The 20,446-nt window shown below is 50.1% G+C and overlaps 2 protein-coding genes across 13 annotated transcripts; both read left to right on the top strand.

The window, feature by feature from the left end:
• Positions 1 to 141: 141 nt before the first annotated feature.
• On the top strand, positions 142 to 5,581 carry LOC114791168 (gamma-enolase-like). 5 transcript variants are annotated; one of them, XM_028981777.1, is made up of 12 exons: positions 142 to 406; positions 1,307 to 1,392; positions 1,679 to 1,774; positions 1,877 to 1,935; positions 2,565 to 2,634; positions 2,816 to 2,949; positions 3,046 to 3,268; positions 3,412 to 3,609; positions 4,257 to 4,458; positions 4,592 to 4,700; positions 4,901 to 4,959; positions 5,084 to 5,581. In XM_028981777.1, exons 2-12 carry the CDS (start codon positions 1,308 to 1,310, stop codon positions 5,151 to 5,153), a joined length of 1,305 nt encoding a protein of 434 aa, XP_028837610.1. In that variant the 5' UTR covers positions 142 to 406; position 1,307; the 3' UTR covers positions 5,154 to 5,581. The 5 variants fall into 5 exon arrangements, with proteins under 5 accessions (XP_028837610.1, XP_028837612.1, XP_028837609.1 ...); XM_028981779.1 differs by having other exon boundaries at positions 398 to 422; XM_028981776.1 differs by lacking the exon at positions 142 to 406 and adding an exon at positions 453 to 716.
• Positions 5,582 to 6,872: 1,291 nt separating this feature from the next.
• On the top strand, positions 6,873 to 15,287 carry atn1 (atrophin 1). 8 transcript variants are annotated; one of them, XM_028982044.1, is made up of 10 exons: positions 6,873 to 7,047; positions 8,314 to 8,432; positions 8,682 to 8,783; positions 9,018 to 9,134; positions 9,224 to 11,997; positions 12,289 to 12,505; positions 12,595 to 14,023; positions 14,159 to 14,302; positions 14,408 to 14,591; positions 14,678 to 15,286. In XM_028982044.1, exons 2-10 carry the CDS (start codon positions 8,406 to 8,408, stop codon positions 14,709 to 14,711), a joined length of 5,028 nt encoding a protein of 1,675 aa, XP_028837877.1. In that variant the 5' UTR covers positions 6,873 to 7,047; positions 8,314 to 8,405; the 3' UTR covers positions 14,712 to 15,286. The 8 variants fall into 8 exon arrangements, with proteins under 8 accessions (XP_028837877.1, XP_028837876.1, XP_028837875.1 ...); XM_028982043.1 differs by having other exon boundaries at positions 9,015 to 9,134; XM_028982042.1 differs by lacking the exon at positions 6,873 to 7,047 and having other exon boundaries at positions 8,330 to 8,432; positions 8,530 to 8,783; positions 9,015 to 9,134; positions 12,598 to 14,023; positions 14,678 to 15,287.
• The last annotated feature ends 5,159 nt before the right edge of the window (positions 15,288 to 20,446 follow it).

Genomic DNA, 20,446 nt, shown 5'->3' with positions numbered 1-20,446 from the left:
CACACCCTCCCCAACACAGTGAATATCTGCAGATGGTCATGTGACAGCCAGATGGAACACACCAGCGAGTTGTCCAATCAGAGCACAGTTCTCATCCTGTTCCCTTTGGCGATTTGTCACACATTATTCACACGTAAACATGTCTTTGGAAGTGTCCTGGAAGTGGTACTACCTCCAGTCTTGGACCACGTCTCTCTAAATGTCTCTTGTGTGGTCTCTTCAAGAAAATAATATTCCTGCTCTAAATTTGATATGCATCCAAATCCCAATAATAACTGGGAACGGTGTTTGTGAATGTTCCAGAGTTTTGTGCGGCCTGTCATGCTCCTGTCTGCCTGTTATTCGGGATAATCGGCTGCGGACGTTGACACTGGGAATAGAATCCGGCAGGTTGCCCTGCCTATTCGTGCGTATGATTTATGGAAAGTGTCCTTGTTTGCCGATGCTAAATGCTCGCTGGTCTTTTTAAGCTGTGATGCGCGTGCATGTCGGTGTTCTCCGTGTCCACCCTCGCCTCTTTCTCGTTCCCTCTGCATGCCCTCTGATGGCTGGCATGTTCTCCCTCCCCTCTCCTCCCTGTCTTAGAACGTTCCCCTCCCCGACAGCCTCTCCCTCCCTCCCTCTCTCTCTCTCTCTCTCTCTCTCTCTCTCTCTCTCTCTACACACATCCCCACATTCTCCGACATTCCCTGCAAGGCTGCGCACAGAGGGATCAGGTAAATGGGAAAAAAGAAAAATCTTTTCATCTCTCTCTCTCTCTCTCTCTCCCCATCCCCTCTTGCTCTCTGTTCTTGACCACCCTGGCCATTTCTGTACCGTCTTTCTCCTCCGTCGTGTTTATGGTCTGTGCACTTCTCCGTGTGTGTGTGTGTATGTGTGTGTGTTTGTGTCAGTATAGGTCAGTGCATCTGTCACAGGAAGGAGCACCGATTTCAGACATCTTGCTGAACGTCTTGCTCTGTATTCCTTTCTGTAGAGGTCATTCTCCCTCTCTCTTTTTGTCTTCGCTGTCCGTTGTCTCTCTCCCGTCCCTGTGGAATCAGTGTTGGATTTTAACAGCTGCTCCACCTCTTTTTAGCCGCCCTCCATCTTACTCTTTGGAGGTGGGCATGTGGAAACCCAGTAGCTGTGTGATGATGTGCTTGCATGTACAGAAGCGGTGTTCCTTGCGACACTGAGGGTTATTCTTGAGTGTGGTAATTACAACCGAAAATGTTAAGAATAATACACAACCTGTCTCTTGTGTTCAGTAGGTTTGTTCATTGGGTTATTTTGCTGTATTTTGTGTGTGTTTGGTCCCGAACAGGATGTCTGTAGTGAGTATTGTGGCCAGGGAGATCCTGGACTCCAGGGGTAACCCTACCGTGGAGGTGGATCTACAGACTGCAAAAGGTGCCCGCAGACCCGATCAGCGCCGTGTAATAAAACCGTTGGCAACACCATCAGAATAACGCGCTGAAGTTCTTTTTAATTCAAACACTGGACTCTGTGTTGTCTAATTAAAACGGCCCGACTTCAGTAATTGTGTCCCAGGGAGCCGTGCCAATTCACTGACTGGGCTGCCTATAAAGACTCCATTAGTTAATGTTCAGTAATTAATTACAGAATTAACTTGCAGAAAAGGGAAATACGGCGGTAAGGCAGCTTCTGGTTTTTTGATTTTTACTCCGTCACACAGGTTTGTTCCGGGCTGCGGTTCCAAGTGGGGCGTCCACCGGCATCTATGAGGCCCTGGAGCTCCGGGATGGTGACAAGAGTCGCTTCAAGGGCAAAGGTGGGGTGTGGGGGGTGTAAAGGTCACGTGCATGAAAAATACGCCTTACGTCTACAAAGATTTCACTTTGTTGCTTCTTCCGTTTCATGTCACTGGCATCAGGCGTCCTGAAAGCTGTTGCGCATATCAATGACACCATTGGACCCGCTCTTATTGCGTCTGTGAGTGAGTTCATTGTTTCTGCTTGTTCTGTAATGAAAGAGACATGAAGAGAAGGACCTGGTTATCTGGTTACACCAACAATTGACAAGTCGGGCAGCGTGTAAACAGTGAAAAAACGTCAGGATCTGAGTAAGGAAAGGATGAAATTCCAACACTATACAACGGTATCCCTACAACAGTAGGCCTTGTGGGGGTTTGGTAGATTACAAAAAGAATCCAAGGATCGACTAAGATCCTGGTCAATTTGTGTGTGTGTGAAATGCATCTGGTTGCATAGAAAAAACTTCATTACAAATATGTGCATTTGGCTGATGTCGTATTGTATACATTTTTTGCTCGGGCTACGGGGTGGTATGGGGTGGTGGGCCCGCTCATGTGTGTACACATCTCAGAAGGTGACTTTGATGAATGGGGCAGTGGGCAGCAGATGACCTACAGCTTTTAAGTGTTCATCTATAAATTCTGTCTATAAGACAGATGAAGCTAATAAAGACAGAAAGTTGTGTAGGTACAAGGTATGTTTGTGTAGTAAAGTGACTGGTCGATGTAATTTATTCGTGCCATCTGCAGTCACCAGGAGCATTTTCCACTCTGAACAGACACAGCCGCTTACAGTGATAATTTGCAGGGTATCAGTGTACTGGAACAGGAGAAACTGGACAACATGATGATAGAGATGGACGGCACAGAGAACAAATGTGAGTCAGTATGTTTCTATACTTGGCAGGGTGGGATAACCTTGAAAACGTATTGATTTTAAGATGCAATGGAAAAAAAAAAAAACCCCACTGAAATCAGATTTTGTGTGACAGAACATCTTCGCCGTATCATGTATTATTTTAATCTGCTTTAATCTTTTCATTATTACCCATCTCCAAGCTACCTTTGGGGCCAATGCTATCCTTGGTGTCTCTCTGGCCATATGCAAAGCTGGTGCAGCAGAAAATGGCATCCCTCTGTACAGCCACATTGCTGATCTGGCAGGAAACACAAACCTGGTGCTTCCTGTTCCTGTAAGAATTCTTTTTTCACTCCATGAAACGCCAAATGCAGCTCAAGGCAAATTGCGCATTGCTGAGCGTCCTCGATCATCTCTGCTCTATTCGCAGGCATTTAATGTGATCAATGGCGGCTCCCATGCAGGAAACAAACTGGCCATGCAGGAGTTCATGGTTCTTCCTGTTGGGGCCGAGTCATTTCGTGAGGCTCTGCGCATGGGGGCAGAGCTCTACCAGACCCTGAAGGGTGTGATTTGTGACCGATATGGTCAGGATGCCATCAACGTCGGAGATGAGGGTGGCTTTGCCCCCAACATAGTTGAGAATAGTGAAGGTGAGAGACAACACAGGCACTAGGAGCCAACGGGGGGGGGAACGGACTAAATAACAGAGCCGACACCTTCTTTCACCAGCAGACACGTTGTTAACTGCCGCTTGTTTTCCCTCAAATCATTTTCCTCCTTTGTGCCTCTTCAGCCTTGGAGCTGCTGAAGACGGCCATAGATCAGGCAGGCTTCACTGATAAGGTGGTGATTGGGATGGATGTGGCCGCTTCCGAGTTCTACTGCGAGGGAAAATATGACCTGGACTTCAAATCTCCTCCAAACCCTGATCGCCATATCAGTGCTGAGGAGCTGTCTCAGATCTACCAGGGCTTTATCAACAACTACCCCGGTGTGTCAGAAAGAACAAACTAACCAAATGTTCTAGATGCCATAAAATTTCCCTTTATCCCATTTATCAGACGCCCTTATCCAGAGCAACTTACAGTCAGTAGTTAAGGGGACAGTCCCCCTATAGCAACTTAGAGTTAAGTGTCTTGCTCAGGGACACAATGGTAATAAGTAGGATTTGAACCTGGTTCTTCTGGTTCACAGGCGAGTATGTTATCCACGACCATAATTAAAGATTAGTGAAGGTCTACGGTCCATGTACAAGAAAAAGTGTGAGGGACGAAGAAAGACAGAGACCTCACTTCTCTCCATCTGCCGTTGAAGAATGAGCATATGTGAGAGGCAGCCATGTTTAAATGGATGAGAGTCTTGTTTCAGACCTCAGACAGTAATTGAGATCCCCATTGGCGGTGACACCCAGCACCACCTCACCAAACCAAGCAGGTCACTAAATGTCCCACAGCCTTTTGCAAGCTCCAATCAGGCATAGGAACTGTGGATGGACCTGAAGATGTTGTGCTACTATAATTAGGATTACAGTTACTTCTGGAGAGTTCTGATTTGTTGCGTCTTTATTTACACCATTACCGTATAAAATTCTTTACTTTGTAGTCAGTTTATTAACGTTTTCTGACTAATGGCCTGCAGTGGTGTCTATTGAGGACCCATTCGATCAGGACGATTGGCCCGCATGGACACAGCTCACTTCATCTGTGGGGATCCAGATAGTGGGGGATGACCTGACAGTTACCAACCCACGCAGGATAGAGAAAGCTGTGGAGGAAAAGGCGTGCAACTGCCTGCTGCTCAAAGTCAACCAAATCGGCTCAGTCACTGAAGCCATAAAGGCGTAAGTGGCCACCGCATCTTCAGCAGGGACATTGTGTTTGTGTGGTGGGACTATTTAGTCATACTGGAGAGTGCTGTTACTTACAATGAAATAGTGTACCTGTGTTAATGTTAACTAGTGTGACCCATTGCAGGTGCAAACTGGCTCAGGAGAATGGTTGGGGTGTCATGGTCAGCCATCGGTCAGGCGAAACAGAGGACACCTTCATTGCTGACCTTGTGGTAGGGCTGTGTACTGGACAGGTAAGCGATACCCAATTCACCTGTGACCAGAATGTGGAGATTGTCCTTCAAGCACAAATACTGTACACAGAGACATCCTGCCCCCTACAGACGCACAGTTGATCTGCATCCATCAGCCTGGGCTCTCAAACCCTCAACCCGTGTCCTACAATGGACCCTGTGTCTGAAAAGATGATTTGTGTCTGTTTTCAACCCCCCAGATCAAAACTGGAGCCCCATGTCGATCAGAGAGGTTGTCCAAATATAACCAACTTATGAGGTTAGAGCCTTTAATGTCGCTTTTTTGGCAATTTTCTTACAGCCTCATTAAAATTGTATTTACATATTGACACACTGAAGCTCTCTATGTCACCATCTCTCTTTTTTTTTTTTTCTTCTTACAGGATCGAAGAAGAGTTGGGTGACCAGGCCCGTTTTGCCGGCAACAATTTCCGAAACCCGAGTGCTTTTTGAGTCTCGCCGCGCAACCACACAGACGTCCTGTAAACCGTGCAGCTGCATGAAATCACAGACAGTTGCATCGCTGACAGCTTTATGCACAGCACAGCAGTTTATAGGTGTGATACAAGTGCACAAGTGAGCCTGCATTTTTGTGTTGTTAGATATGTGTACAGCATCACAGCTATGCCCTTCTTGTGTGCTTGGCACACTCCTGTGGTTCACCATTCTTCTCAAATCACAGTATTTGTCTGTAGTGCATTTGTATCTGATCTTAATTTGGGTTGTACACGGTTGTTGTTGGCTGCTTGTCCTGATATGAAATTCGTCTTCATGTGGACATGTAAGCCGCTGCCCGTCTGCTTTCACGGTTGTCTCTGTGCCACCACTGTTTCCTCTGGCAAACCTGTTTTATTGTCCTATAATAAAGTGATGTGCACCCACGTGTGTTCGCATCTTCTTCTTGTTTACTTCTTGGAGAAATATTTCTCTGGATGGCAGATGCAGCTTTGCCTGTCCAAGTCTTCAGCGAATAAATAAAATAACAATGCATTTAATTACTGTAGACTGGGGGAATCTGCAAGGATGCCAAATAGTCATGGCAGCCATTTTTATAGGCCTATAGCAAGCACATAAAACGTGCCAGGATAGGATTATAAAAATGTGTTTATATTGTGCATCTAATTGAGTCCAAAAATAAATGAGGAAACCTCATATTTTTTATTTAATTTGGTATAAACCAGCGTGTAACCAAACGTGCATGGCCTGCAGTGCTGTCACGAAATGCATAGTGCCTAAGTATTATTTTAAAGATTTATTTTGCTCGTTCGCCTTTTCCTTATGTCTTTACTTCACAACATTACAGCAACGGCACAGCTTCTGGCAAGTGCCTTTATCAGCCCCCGCATGAAACGTGTTTTTTTTAAATCTCTATTTTTTAATTTATTTGATATTTTTAGCGGGTAAATGTCACCCATCCTGCATTTAAACGGGCAGACGCGACGTAGCGAGTCGCTGTCGTAATTCGGGACATCGGCAGATGGAGCGCTGGCTGTCCGAGGGCAGGCGAGACGCGGACGGTCGCGCATGCGCACTGCGCCGGACCGTCGCCCGGTTACTATGGCTACAGCACAATAGGAGACGGGACAGGAGGCGACTCGGGGTGCAGGAGAGGGAGGGGGGCGGTTAGAGAACCGCTTGACTGGACACCCGTAGCTCTAACCGCAGCCCCCCCCCCCCTAAAAAAATGTGTTCACGGAGGTCCGCGTTTCCGAGAGAGAAAGTTAAGAAGGCGGCAAACAAAGAACGGGGGGGGGGCAAAAAAAAAAAAAAAAAAAACAGTAATAAAACAATGAAAGTTAGGAATGGGTAACAGGGCCTGATCGCCTGCGCAGACAGGTCACCCCCAAAGTGACGAGGCCGGGGGAGACCGGCTGACAAGTGGGGTGCCCGGAGAAGGTCCGTTCCCTCCCCTGCCTCCATATTTTGCGAGTTTAGGCCCACTCTCTGCTCCCCTTCCTTCTCCCGCACCCCCCCCCCCTTCTTTTCCTTAAGAATATGCAAATCACGCCCCCTTCTCTCTCTCTCTCAGCAGTGCATCCCTCGCTCGCCCCTCCGTTAAAAAAAAACTCCAAGTCGTCTTGACAGAACAGAGAGAGAGAGAGAGGGAGGAAGGGGGGAGAAAAGAGAAAGAGAGAGAGAGAGAGAGAGAGGGGTGTTGAAGGGGGTGGGGGAGAGGCGAAACGTACGCATCAATTTGTACAGTCTTCGGCGGCACCCCGTTTTCCCTGCGCCCGAGCCGAAAACAGCAGGCAGGACGCGGAGGAGGAGGAGGAGGAGGAGGAGAGGAAGATGTGAGCCGACGCGCCGCGTCCGTCCGGCGGCGGGAGACGGGAGACGCGCATCGTCGGTAAGCAGCGCGGCGGCGGCGTCGCCGTTTTTCTTTCTTTCTTTCTTGCTTTTTTTTTTTTTTTTTTTTTTTTTGCACGCGTGCCTCCGCTCCCCTTTGTGCCGCGCCACGCCACAGCATTCCCGATCCCGAGATTCGTGTGGGGAAGGAGGGGGGATAAAAAACCCCACTGTGGTCGATGGGAGGGGCGGGTGGGAATACGCAGGAATGCAACGCATTCTGCCCCCCTGTCCCCAAACGCGACTACATTGTCACAGAGGTGTGTGTGTGTGTGTGTGTGGGGGGGGGGGGGGGGGGGGGGGGGGGGGGGGGTACAGTAGGGCCACCGCGCCGCGTATCAGTAACCGCGACGCGGAGGAAACGGGAGAGAAAGAGGCGCCGCGGTGATGCACGCCTGGCGAGGGGCGAGGGACCGGGGTGCATCACGCGTGGATTTCTCTCCCCTTCTTCTCCTCCTCCCCCTGCACCCCCCAGCCCCCAGCCGTACCTCCGTCCTTCCCTCCCTGTGCGTGGAATAAGATAGATGTGCGGCGCTGGGGGTTCAGGGGGCTCCTGTGCTGCGCCGCCTGGACACACGTGACCCGGCCACGGCGCCACGGAATGAAATGGTCCAGTTGTTTTGCTTGTACCTGCGAGTGAGACATTTATTGTCTTGACAACACGTGCATGCACTTACTGCGGGGAACCAAGGGGGGACATGTCAAGCCTGTGCATGAAGGTCTAATAAATGTATGAATGAATCAAGTATGTTTTGATACTGATGTGTAAAAGCATTGGCTCGGATGGGTTCGCCTGTGCACCGTTATAAATAGATCACTTTAGTGTATACAATATTCATAACCTGTTGTCTGCTTTATGTGCTCGCCTAAAAGCCCTGTTAAATACACCGGCGGGCGCGTAGCCTTGTTCACGTTGAACGGCGTGGGATTGTAATGCGCTGTATTGAAACCCGAGTGATTAGCCTGACCTACTTAATACAGCGTGCAGTCGGACAAACGGAGATTATCACCATGAATGAGTGTGTATTGCATTCACTTGAGATGTTTGGGCTGCTTCTGACTTTCTGTGTGTGTATGTGTGTGTGTGTGTCCCTTGTTGGTCAGTTGGGCCTTCAGTCGACAGTGGAATCTGTATTAAGGTTGCATTGTTTTTGCAGTGCACCATTCGGCTGTCATGGCTCATGCTTAGTCTCACCCACCGGTGCGTCTGAGTTTAGATTTTTGAGAGGAGCTAATGTGTGTGTGTGTGTGTGTGTGTGTTTTGCAGGTCTCTAAGCCTCCATGTAAACATAAGAGCCAGTACAGATTAGCTTTTTGTAATGGCCGCTGGGAAGAAATGGACCACGTAGAGCGGCAACAATGAAAACCCGAACTCACAAAGAATCGGTGAGAGTGCGCCTCCTTCCCCCTTGGTTTTGTGTTTCTGTGTCTTTGGGTCACATCGTTTCACTATTCTATCCCTCTGGCTTGTGGGTCACCGCAGTCAATGGACGGGAGCAAATCATACCGAGACCATTTCTATAAATGACAATCCTACGGCAGCTCTGCGTTGATAATGACAGCGGTGTCTTTGCTCTTCTGTCTTCGTTGCCACTTCTACGTTCCCCACCATGCCATCCCGGGCCATGGCCACAGATGCCCATGCGCAGTGGGCGCAGACGGGGGGGCAGCGAGGAGAGGAGGGGCAGACGCCCTCACCCCAGCCCGTCTCGTGCAGAACGCACTGAAAGGCCTCCGGTGAGTTCACCTCCACTGAGGACAGTGTTGTACGGTGATAAAAAGAGAAGGTTTGACTCCCAGTCACTTGGTATGAATGTGCTTGCGAATGTGCGTCTGCCACAGCTCTGGAACTGATTTGCACATAAGACCTTGTTTCGCCCCACCGTGTTTCGGTGTGTCGTCTCGCCTGTGATTCAGTCTAAATTTGGCTTCTCCCTCAGAGCTTATTAGAGCTGTTGTGCCTTTTAGCAGAGAGCTTCTGGAGAGGAATTGGTTGTCGGGCGTCTCAATCGCAGATCCCAGGGCCATGATTCGTCCGAGAGTGAGGGGGAGGAACATGTGCCTCCGCCCAAGAGGCAGAAAGTCCAGGTGACTAAAGCAGTAGTGGTCTAATTTTATGAATTTTGTGAACAAAAGAAAATTCCCTCATCCCTGAACGTTTGGGATTTCTTCACCAGGATTCTACCTCTTCAAATCCCCCGACTTCTACCTTTTCAACCGACACCTCGGCCTCGGCTCTGCCTCCTCCGTCGGCTACCAGCCATTCACAGAGTGACAATGAGGATGGCCAATCCCAAGGAAGCAGAAGCTCGGTTGTTGGAAGTCTGGCCAATAGCAGTAGCAGTCTGAGCAGTGGTCGTGACATAGACCAGGACAATCGCTCATCCTCGCCAAGTCTCTCCGCCTCCCCTCTTGCTAGCCTGGACTCAGAGTCTGACTCCCCTGAATCACCCAAGCAAGGAGAGAGGGAGCGAGACAAAAGCAAAGAAGGCACAATGGCCAAGATGGGAGGAGAAGACAAGAGAAGTGTTGGTAGAGGAGAAGAAGCAGGATCTGGAGAACGAAGAGACAGTGATGCGGTAATAGAAGATGGCTCTCCTCTGAAGCCGTCAGCCTCACTTGCTCCATCCATTCGTGGGCCAGGAGATCTTGACACTAGTAGTCGGAAGTCGTACTTTTCTCTGGACTCAAAGCTTATCACTAAGTTGGACTATGCAGGACCTACGGGTGCTGACAGCATGCACACCAGTAACAGAATCAACTCCAAAGCAAGTTCACAGTGTGTGAACAAGGCAGGTGTAGGCGAGTATGCCCACGGAAATCCGGGCACCCCTCATCCCCCACCCCTTCCGCCTCCACCGGCCCTGAAGCCTTTGGAAGTGGGGCAAAGCCATCCAGGGGACACAAAGTCTGAGAAGGCGGAGAAACCCGACAAGACAGCTCCTCCATCATTAATGCCTCAAACAAGTCCCTTACCCCAGCAGCCAACCCCTCCACACTCCCATCACTACAGCCCCACCAGTTGGCCTAGCAGCACCCCCTCCGGTTGTCCCGGGAACTGGGGTTACGGTCGTTACCCTGGAAACCACCATTCGCACGCCCAACAGCCTCCGGTGCAGCAGCAGCAACTGCCTTCTGTCTACAACCCCCCCGCCTCCCGCCATTCGTCCCACCCCCCTTACCTGCCCCAGCCCCACCCCCACCGAGAGTACCTCCCCAGGTATGCAAGTGGAGGGGCAGACCGTGACAGAGGTGCTGTGGAGAGAGAGAGGGGTGCTCGGGAGTTTGGGGGGAGGGAGATGAACAGAGAGTTTCCCGTCAGTATCAGCGGTAACAGTACTAGCATTAGCGGCGGCAACACTTGTGGTGGTGGGGGACCCAACGGTAACCAGGGCCGGGACTTTGGGAGTCTGGCAGGGGGCCAGAATCGTGAGTACAGTGGGCTAGGCCCGCAGGGAGCAGGCCGAGACGGACCCGCTGGAGTCGGGGGAAGGGAATATGGGTCAGGTTTCAGAGACAGGGAGAGAGAAAGAGACACAGGGAGGGACTTTCCTGCACAAAACCAGCACCAAAGCCAGACCCGTGAGTTTGGCCCAGGAGGGGGAGGAGGAGTGCACTCTCGAGACAAGGAGGGTAGGTGGGGGGAGTTTTCAGGACAACTGCGAGAAGCTGGGGGAAGCAATAACCCTAGCAACAACAGCACCAACATTCCGGCGGGGAACGTCACAACTCCGACAGGTGGGTTATCTGGGCTGAGCCGCGACCCTCCAAACTCACCCCAAAACAGCAACCCAAATCATCCTTCCTCCATATCCTCAGCACCACCCCATCCTCAAATACCCAACCCCGCCAGTCGGGAGTATCCTTCGTCTATAGATGTCGCTCACCAGCAGCAGACACAGCAAGGACAGTCCAGTCAGATACCGTCCTCTGGTACAGACCCCCACCCACCACACTACCTTCGAGATTATCCTCCACCAGGGACCAAGGATTACCCGCCAACAGCTGTCTCTCTCCCAGCTGCATCTAGGGAGTACCCTAGCCCCCCTGGACTGACCCAAAGTATGGGTCGGGAATACCCTGGAGGACCTCAGATGACCCATCCATGTCACCCTCACTATCCCGGCCAACCTGGTCTTCCCCCGCAGGCTCGGGACAGAGAGAGGGAGCGAGAAAGCAGCACTCCAGCTTCTCACTACCACAACCGCAGTGGCCCACCATCCCTTTCTCCTTCCTCCTCTTCTTCACATGGACATCCACCCACAATTCCTTACCCTCCTCCTCCACCTCCTCCTCCTCTCCCTCCCTCTACGTCCCTTGCACAACCCTCCGCCCCCTCCAGTCACCCAGCCAATCACGTGCGACCTGTCCCGTACCCTTCATCTAATCAAACACCTCCAACTCCCCTTTCCCCATTACCAAGCCCCTCCACCAATCAAATGTTTCCCCCATTTCCATCAACCCCATCTTCTGTGGCTAATATCCAACTTCCTTCCACGGGCGTGTCTGCCGCCTGTTCCCCCGGGTGCAGGCCTCCTCCCTTCCACAGCACTTTAAATAGCCACGCCCCTTTCAGCAACACAGCAACTTACCATGCGAATGGAAACAACAGTGGTGCCATGGCAACAAGTAATAGTAACACGAGTGGGGGTATTCCTGCAAACAGCACTTCTAACAACGCTCACTCACAATCCCACTCGCCCCAAAACACATCAAAGATCCAACTGCCACATGGAAACACTGGCAACGGACCCACCGGTCCTCCTGCAAACAATCCCATGGGGGGAGACGGCCCCGCCGATTCCTCCATTGGCCCTCTGCCACCGCAAGTTATCAAAGAAGAGCTAGTGGAAGAACGAGAGGAAACAGACAGTCCTCCTCCTGTTTTAAGAAGCCCTTCACCTGAGCCAAAGTCTGTTGACATTCCAATTCACGCCAGCCAGTCCGCACGGTAAGACACACTTACGTCTCGTCCCTCTGGACCGTAGTGGGATGTTCTTATGTTTGTGTTAATGCATGAAGTGATGTACAGATAAATCAGATCTTGTTACCATTTGTGGTTTTTCCGTTTTACGTAAGGTTATGTGGCTAAAAGACATTAATATAACATTTAGACATTTATAATATAGACATTTCTAACATTAATTACATTAATATGTAATGGTTTCACAATCTACACTGCCATAAATATATAATGTTAATGTACTGAACATTCTTTCTGTTTAATTTGATTTCATCGCAGGTTCCACAGGGTGCTTGACCGAGGCAGTGGAAACTCCTGTGCCCGGAGTGATGTTGTCTTTGTTCCGCTTGATGGTTCCAAACTATGGAAGAAACGGAATGAGGCGATCGAACGGGCCAGGAGAGAGGTTGAACAGCGAGCCAGAGACCTGAGGGAAAAAGAGAGAGAACGAGAGAGAGAGAGGGAAAGAGAGAGAGACCTTGAGAGACATCTGCAGGTAAAACGAAAATCCTTAACAGTAAAGGATGTGAATGGCTTTAAAATGAATTCAAATGTAATGATGAATGTCGCTGTCTGTCTTTCCAGCAGAAAGAGAGTAACAGCAGTGTTGGTGGGACACTGGGTGCTGGATGTGGTCGGCAGGGCTCTTCTCTTTTCTTTCCTCCGTCTTCCATTCTCCTCGACCCCAGTTCATCTTCTTCTTCCTCGGGAAACCATTCCCACCCTGCGTCTCACCACCACCCACACCACCACCCACACCACGCTCACTCCCTCCACCCCGCACACCCGCTTCACCCGCACACCCTGGCTCACTCCATTCCTCACTCCCTCCTCCTGCCGTCCATGGGTGGCGCGTCAGCAGTGGTCGGTGGTCCACAGAGCGCCCTTGGCATTGGTCTCGGGGGGCCATACCTGGGCCCTGACACACCTGCACTACGGACCTTAAGTGAATATGCCCGACCCCATGCCATGTCCCCTCTGAGCGCTGCCAACAGGGCGCAGGCACATCACCCGCACCTGCACCACCATTCCCACCCCCACGCTCACCCTCACGTGCACCCTTCTTTCTTCCTTCCCCAGTTCCAGAACCCCGCCCTGGGTCACCCACATCTGCCTGCAGATGCTGCCACTGCGGCTGCTATTCTGGGCTTGCTCTATGGTGGCGGGTTTGAGGGTGGTCCAGCAATGGGCCATCCGGGGGCAGGACCAGGGCCTGGGGGCATGGGGGGCGCTGGTCTTGGGGGTGTTGGGTTTCCCCATGCTGTGGCGCACCGGGAGAGGGTGAAACCAGGCTTTGAGTTTAAAAGTGAGGAGCGGGTTTACCCGGCTGGGGCCATAGCTGACCCAGCGCTGTCTCTGTCACATGCTAATGCCCACGCCCACTCCCTTCTGCTGGGAGCAGGGGCTGGCGCAGGTGCCAGTGAGGTCTCTATGTATGGCACATCTCCACCTACTGCACCTGCCTCACAGACCCTCCCAAACCCCGCCCTCTCCACACCCACCCGTCATCCTAACCCGCCCACCCAGTCTCTCCCAGCTCCCCCAGCTCCCTCCTCTCTGCTCCCAACCGCTCTCCCTGCCCACCCACCTCCCGCTGCAGCTCCCGCACCTCCAGCACCAACTGCGCCGCCACAGCCCCAAGCGCCCCCTCCTGCTCCTCCAGCCCCCTCTGTCCACCACCCATCCCCACACCCCTCCTTCCCAAACAATCACCTCCCACCGGCTCCTGCCACTCCAGCTCCGGCCGAGCGCTACCCCACTCCGCCTAGCGCCGAGAGAGAGAGGAGTGCAGAGAGGGAGCGGGAGAGGGAGCGGGCGGCCGCGCCCGAGCGGGACCGAGACAGGGAGAGGGAGAGAGGGGGAACGGGCGGCGGAGCCGGCGGAGGCGCGGCAGCGGGTGGAGGCACGGCAGGAGGAGAGCCTATGGGTCGCCTGCAGATGCTGAACGTGACGCCACACCATCACCAGCACTCGCACATCCACTCGCATCTGCACCTGCACCAGCAGGACACAGGTATCCACCGCAGCCATTGCACGTAATCGAACAAGCCTGCAACGCTGGAGGATCATTCACTGCAAATGTACATCCAGAAAATGTTGATTTTTATTAAATTGCTGGTTTTTTTCTTGCTACATCATTGGGTCCTAGCAGCGGGTGGGGTGCACCCCCTAATGGACCCCCTGACGTCGGGGTCTCCACTTGCCCGCCTCCCATATCCAGGGGCCACCCTAGGACCCTCCATCTTGGCACACCCCCTCACTGACAGTGAGGTGCTACGGCAGCAGCTCTTTGGTTGGTGATGAAAACTTCTTCACATATTTTCCCCATGTGCTGACGTTGTCGTCGGCTCTTCATCACTCTGGCTGTTCTTTAAACGAGATCCCTTCCTGAGCGCAGCAGGTCCGTTCCGGGAGCTGCCTCAGCCCTCCTCTCTCAGCGGCTCCATGTCGGCCGCCCATCAACTGCAGGCCATGCAGCAGGCGCAGAGTGCTGAAATTCAGATCCAGAGACTCGCACTGGAACAGCAGTGGATTCACCACCACCACCACCACCACTCACTCACCCAGGACGAGTACTACAGGTACACACACACACACATTAACACACACACGGACGCAAGATAAGCAGATCGACTTCCACCCCTTTCGCCCCTTTCGCCCATTTCAGCCACCTGAAAAAGGAGAGTGACAAAACGCTGTGAGAGAGGAGACAGAGAGGGGGAAGACTGGAGGAGGAGAGGTGCAGAAAAAAAGAACAAAATCTACAGAACAAGAACACTGGCAAGAACAGCGGAACCGGAAGGCCAATGAGCCACAGGGCCTGGCGCCTGGACACGCGTCACCCACAAGGTGCTGTGGGATGAAGGTCATCAGCATGTGAAGAGTGTCCGACAGCACAGTGTGTAATATTATGGGATGTCCAACGGGCTGTGGTCTGCCAGTGACTGTATGTAATTCTGTATACTAGGTCTGGGAGGTCGCAATAGTCTGTGTATGAAAACTTATGCCAGAAAGAATGTCTAAAATGAGTACAGTTCTCCTTTATGTCTTTGCATGTAGCTAGCTAACCTGACCTGGTGAAAATCTTGCTATGTTCTTGTTTTTGCTTTGGTTTTTTTCATTCTTGTTATTATTTTTAGTGAACCCCCCACTCTAAAAGGATGGGTTTTTGAAAGAGTATGCATGAGACCAACAATTTAGTGGCACATTATGTTTATTATTGATAGTATAATTATTATTATTATTATTATTATTATTATTATTATTATCAATGTTGTCTGTTTGTTAATAATTATATAATTATATATACATATTATTTGTATTATTTTTTTACATTTTCATGGTACACTGTTTATTTTTAGTTTTTATTTTGAATTTCCTTGTGAAGAGATGCAAAAGAAGAAAGGAAAAAATAAAAAATGTTTTTTTCTACATGCAGCGTTCACCTGTTGTGTCATATTGTGGCCCTGGGGGGGAGGGGGGGAGGAGCATTATCAGACGTGTCAGGAGGAGAGGAAGAAGCAGCAGGCTCACGTGGCGGCGGTGATGGGACACTCGATTCAGTTGTGGCCGGTTTAAAGACGACGGTGGTGGACAATGTCAAGTCCGGCGGGCATCAAGGTACGGGTACAGGAGGAGCATTCAGAATCTCCGTCAGGGCAACATTGAGGTCAAACAACAAGCAGACGGGGTACAGAAGGGTCAAGAATGTCCTAAAGGGGGACCCGGGAGCATTCGTCAGGGCCGTGGCCCTTCCAGTCGACCAAGTACTCCAGGCCAAGCCCCCTGCGATGGACAATGAGGAGCCGACGGACAGTGTAGGTGGGTGTGCTGGTGATGAGAGGAGGTACGTCTGTGCCTTGACGTGAAGCGTTCTTTCAGTCCATTGAAAGCTGCCTGGGCATTTCACTGCAGATGAAAGGCCTTTTCTTTCAGCAGGGAGGTCGTGGGCTGGGCCACCTGGCCTTAGTTCCGGATAAATCTTCAGTAAAAATCGATAGTGGAGGGGTCTGGTCATTCTGTGACTGCTGGGACCTTGGCGAGATCCAAAACTATGGGCCGAGGCTGAAGGTCGTTTCAGTGAAGTGGAACACTTCTCTTCTCAAATTTAACACACAGCTGGTTCTGGAGGAGGCGGCTCAGCACTGTGTGGACGTGTGTGATGTGAGACCATGGATCCGTTAAGTAGACGGCCAGATGTTTGGGCTGGGCATCTTGTAGGATGGGGGGCAGTGCCCAGCCGAAGTATGGGGGTTTTGTGCTTGGAGATCTGGGCTGACCCAGGCGATGGGGAGACTGGTGTTGTTGGCAATTCTCTCCCCACCACAGGACTGTCCTGTTGCTCCATTGGATCGTGTGTGTCCAGCCACAGGAATCCCAGCTCGAGGGGGTCATGGGGAGTGGTGGTCAGGAAGAAGTTGGCGATCTCCTTGTGTGAGTCTCTGATCCTGATGCTAAGGGGGGCCATGTTGAAATGGACGTGTCCAGACTCCTTGGGGGTGTTAGAATGGATGACAGGCAGGCGAAGGTTGGTGGTCAGGTCCTGGCCTATCAGGTTCGTGGCTGGTTCATGACTGATTCTATGAGTGCACACCCCTGATAATGGTCAGCCCAGATCATCACGACGGTGTGCAGCGGGTTGTTCTTTCTATCCTTCCTGTCTTTGGCCTTCTCGGATTCCGGGCTAGACCCAACTCCATGAACTGTCTGAGGACGGGAGCTGGGTGTGTGTTGGCAGCCCTCCTGATGTCAATGGACAATGCAAGGGTAATGATACTGTCGAGGTTGGGACCCCAGTCCAAAAGGGCCCTGGTTGAAGGTGTGAGCAGGTGTGCAGGGCAGACAGGCAGCGTTGAGGCATGAGCATCACAAGGCAGAGCAGCCACAAATCCTTCTTTTGGTTAACTAGGAACCAATCTGTAGATACCACTCGCATAAAAACTCAGAACCGTTTTTAAACAAATATTGGAAGTGTATGTAAGAGCTCTTTTAGTGCAAATAGGTACTTGTGTGGAGATCATCAAGAACACAAAGTTTCTCGGTGTTCATCTAGAGGAGAAAGTCTCTTTGTATCTCAACCCCAGCACAACAGCCAAGAAAACCCAGCAGCGTCTCTAGTTCCTGCAGAGGCTGAGGAAAACCCATCTCCCACCACCCATACTCACCCCCTGTATAGAGGGACCATTGTGAGCATTGGGAACGGCACCCAGATAGTGAGGACAGCTGAGAAGATCATCAGAGTCTCTCTTCCCTCAATAACCGACATTAACCACACACGCTGCATCAGGAAACCACCAGCATTGTGAAGGACTCTACACACCCCTGACATGCACTCTTCACCCTCCTACCATCCGGAAAAAAGTTCAGAAGCATCCGGTCCCTCACTGTCAGACTCTGCAACAGCTTCATCCCACAGACCATCAGACACACACACACTCACTCACACGACCTCTCTTATATTGTAATATTATCTATCCATTTTGCACAGTAATATTTGCAATATTTACTTTTTATTATTAAAGTGAAGTGATTGTCACATGTGATACACAGCAGTACAGCACACGGTGCACACAGTGAAATGTGTCTTCTGCTTTTATCCATCACCCTTGGTGAGCAGTGGGCACCATGACAGGCGCCCGGGGAGCAGCGTGTGGGGACGGTGCTTTGCTCAGTGGCACCTTGGCGGATCGGTATTCGAACCGGCAACCTTCTGATTACGGGGCCACCACTGCCAACCTGATTACACATTTATTGTTCATTTCACCTGTTTGGTGCTGTCTGTCTCATTGTTGTCTACATGTTTTTATTAAATGTTATTCTTGCACTGCCTGTGTCCCCTGTTTGCACTTTATGTAGCCCAGATTGTCTGTGTTGCACACGTGCACTTTACGTTAGTATATAACTGTCTAATTGTTCAAATGTTACATATAGCACTAGGTTCCGCACCGTCACTGACGCGAACAATCAAGACCTCTGGTTTTTAAGTCTACTCTGCCATGACTAAAAAGTGTTTAAAAAAATGTTAAAAACTAAAAATATTGACATCAGTCATCGCATAAGTGAAGTGAAATGATTGTCATTGTGAAGCACAGCAAGCTCAGCACACAATGCACACAACGAAATGGGTCCTCTGCATTTAACCCATCACCCTGAGTGAGTGGGGAGCAGTGTGTGGGAACGGTGCTTTGCTCCGTGGCACCTCAGTGGCACCTTCCGATCTGATTTTTTACCCACAAGGCCACCACTGCCCCTCACAAGATGGCCGAGGTGCTTGGCCGGCTTCTGAAAGCTTTGTGTTGCATTCAGTGTGTGCATGAGAACTTGAGCTTGTTCATGATGTCCATAGGCTATTCTCAAAATGCCACGGTCCCCCTTTTAACTGTTCATCAGTGGTGGGCATGGAAGCATAACTGAATGGTTACAAGGGCATCTATTGCTGATTGGTTTTGTTATGACCAGAGGAAAGTGCTTAATGTTCGTTTGCGCTCTCTCAAGAGAAGCCGCGTTTTCTGAACCTACTGCTAATTTACAACTTACTTACAGTAAACCCAAAATGAACTGGGTTTGAACTCACAGGTGCACAAAGCCAACCATGTAAAACAGATTTATTTATACAAAGCAAAAGCAAAAACAAAAAAGTTCTCACATTCAGATTCAGATTTACTGAGCAGACATCAGTTAGGTAAAAAGGGAACTGGAGAACCTGGAGGAAACTGACCATCAATTCAAACTGTGAGGCTACATGGCGGATGAGATTTTTGTGCAGTAAGCACTTGCGTTTATTGTCAGCACTCTGTTTTGCGGCCACAGTTATATAAAATGGATGAAAAGGGTTTTTACTTTTATAAGAAATATATCAAGAAAACTTTTCATTTTTGCCTAGTACAGATCTTGATGAGAGAATGTACTGAATGCGGCTTCAACAAAAGACGCTTATCTTCGTTCCTGTCTTACCAGCGCTGTGTTCAAATCAAAGTCACCTTGAGTAACTGTGTCAGTACGATTCTATAGTCCTCCTCTGCCACGACAGCATGTCGCATGGTCATCACCATAGAAACCAGCTTTTCTAATGAAACCTACAGTAGAGCAATACTCTCTTGAAAAAGCAACACGGGCAGCTCTTTCAGCCTGATGATTCCACAAGCATAAGCATTTTAATTTATTGATGAGTACGATATTTTTTTTTTGTTGTTCACTGAGATGACAAGCTCTCATACAGTATGCCAAATCAATACCCTTCTTCTGTGTGTCATGAGGATTTATAGAAAAGTTTTCGTTTTCACTGTGTGCTCTTTGATGCGGTGAAGGGTGATGCAGCGCACAAGATCAATAGCGAACTTTGGCAGAGTGAACGCACTGTGTATTAGTGCACAACTTTTGCACTAGAATCCCAAACAGAGCCTGAAATTCACACCAATGGAATAAAACACCATGTTACAGAATGGCAGGGATACTGAAGACCTGTCAAGTGGGGACTGGGGACAGAAGACTGAGCGACGGTGCATCCCAGAGCTCGTTCTGTTTCCCTGCGATGGGGATTATCTGCTGAGGGGACAAAGCATTTGGTTTCAATTCATTTGTTATTAATGCCACGAGATTCATTAGATGTATTTGATCCAGCGGCAAAGATTTCCATGTACAGCCACTCAGAAACTGACCTGCAGCTTGATCTGCCAGTCAGATCCTCACCATCCTCACCAAGTGCCTGACCACAGAAACCGCTGTCTGTGACATTAACGGTAAATGAGTATTTGGATTTGAGAGTCAAACCTGTAGTTAGGACATAGATTGAGGACAGCAGTATGGCAAGAGTTCGCCACAATCACTGTTAAACCTGGGCACATGATGAGGTTTTGGTGGATAATGATATAGGGAACAAAATGGGTTTTACTGGATAATTATCATCTTTTTCTCAACAATTTCAAGGATCACTGCATCTCCATTCACTTCCCAATGCTGAAATTAGAGCCGCAAATCCTCAGGGACTCCAGGGAGCAGATGAACCGAAATACCAACATCCTCCCCAACTCCCAGACAAGAAACACAGCCACAGAGGCAACCCACTTAAGAGAGCCACAGCGAGAATCATCACAAGGACCGTTATCCACCAAACAACATGCTACTGGACAGAAGAGCATAGTCACCCCTGCTTATTTTGTCTCTCCTGTTGAAGTCTTTCTTCACTCATATTTCTGCAAGGCAGTGTGCTGCTCGTATGTCAAGGAATGGGTCAACTTTGCTCCTAAGTACCCACCAGGAACCCTTTAAAGAGGCCATTATAGTAACCACCCCACTGAAGCTTCAGAAGAGACGGACTCTATGGATGATTAGGATGTATAGACTCTATGGATGATGCATGGATGTATAGAAAAGCCCTTGTTGCAACTGCAGAAAAATCATTGTCTTTATTAAAACCCTCTGACTCAGGTGTCTGTGC

Source organism: Denticeps clupeoides, chromosome 5 (genome assembly GCF_900700375.1).
Source record: "Denticeps clupeoides chromosome 5, fDenClu1.1, whole genome shotgun sequence".
NCBI classification, from domain to species: domain Eukaryota; kingdom Metazoa; phylum Chordata; class Actinopteri; order Clupeiformes; family Denticipitidae; genus Denticeps; species Denticeps clupeoides.
The sequence above is the reverse complement of the archived record's forward strand: the minus strand, read 5'-3'. Positions and strand labels throughout refer to the sequence as shown.

What these genes read in the sequence shown, in the direction of transcription:
- atn1 (XM_028982039.1), top strand. Translation starts at nt 8,571, where the DNA reads ATGACAATCCTACGGCAGCTCTGCGTTGATAATGACAGCGGTGTCTTT. An exon ending in CCAAGAGGCAGAAAGTCCAG is followed by an intron (nt 9,135 to 9,223) that starts GTGACTAAAGCA and finishes TTTCTTCACCAG; the next exon opens with GATTCTACCTCTTCAAATCC. An exon ending in ACCTTGAGAGACATCTGCAG is followed by an intron (nt 12,506 to 12,594) that starts GTAAAACGAAAA and finishes CTGTCTTTCCAG; the next exon opens with CAGAAAGAGAGTAACAGCAG.
- LOC114791168 (XM_028981777.1), top strand. Translation starts at nt 1,308, where the DNA reads ATGTCTGTAGTGAGTATTGTGGCCAGGGAGATCCTGGACTCCAGGGGT. An exon ending in GGATCTACAGACTGCAAAAG is followed by an intron (nt 1,393 to 1,678) that starts GTGCCCGCAGAC and finishes TCCGTCACACAG; the next exon opens with GTTTGTTCCGGGCTGCGGTT. An exon ending in TAGGGCTGTGTACTGGACAG is followed by an intron (nt 4,701 to 4,900) that starts GTAAGCGATACC and finishes TCAACCCCCCAG; the next exon opens with ATCAAAACTGGAGCCCCATG.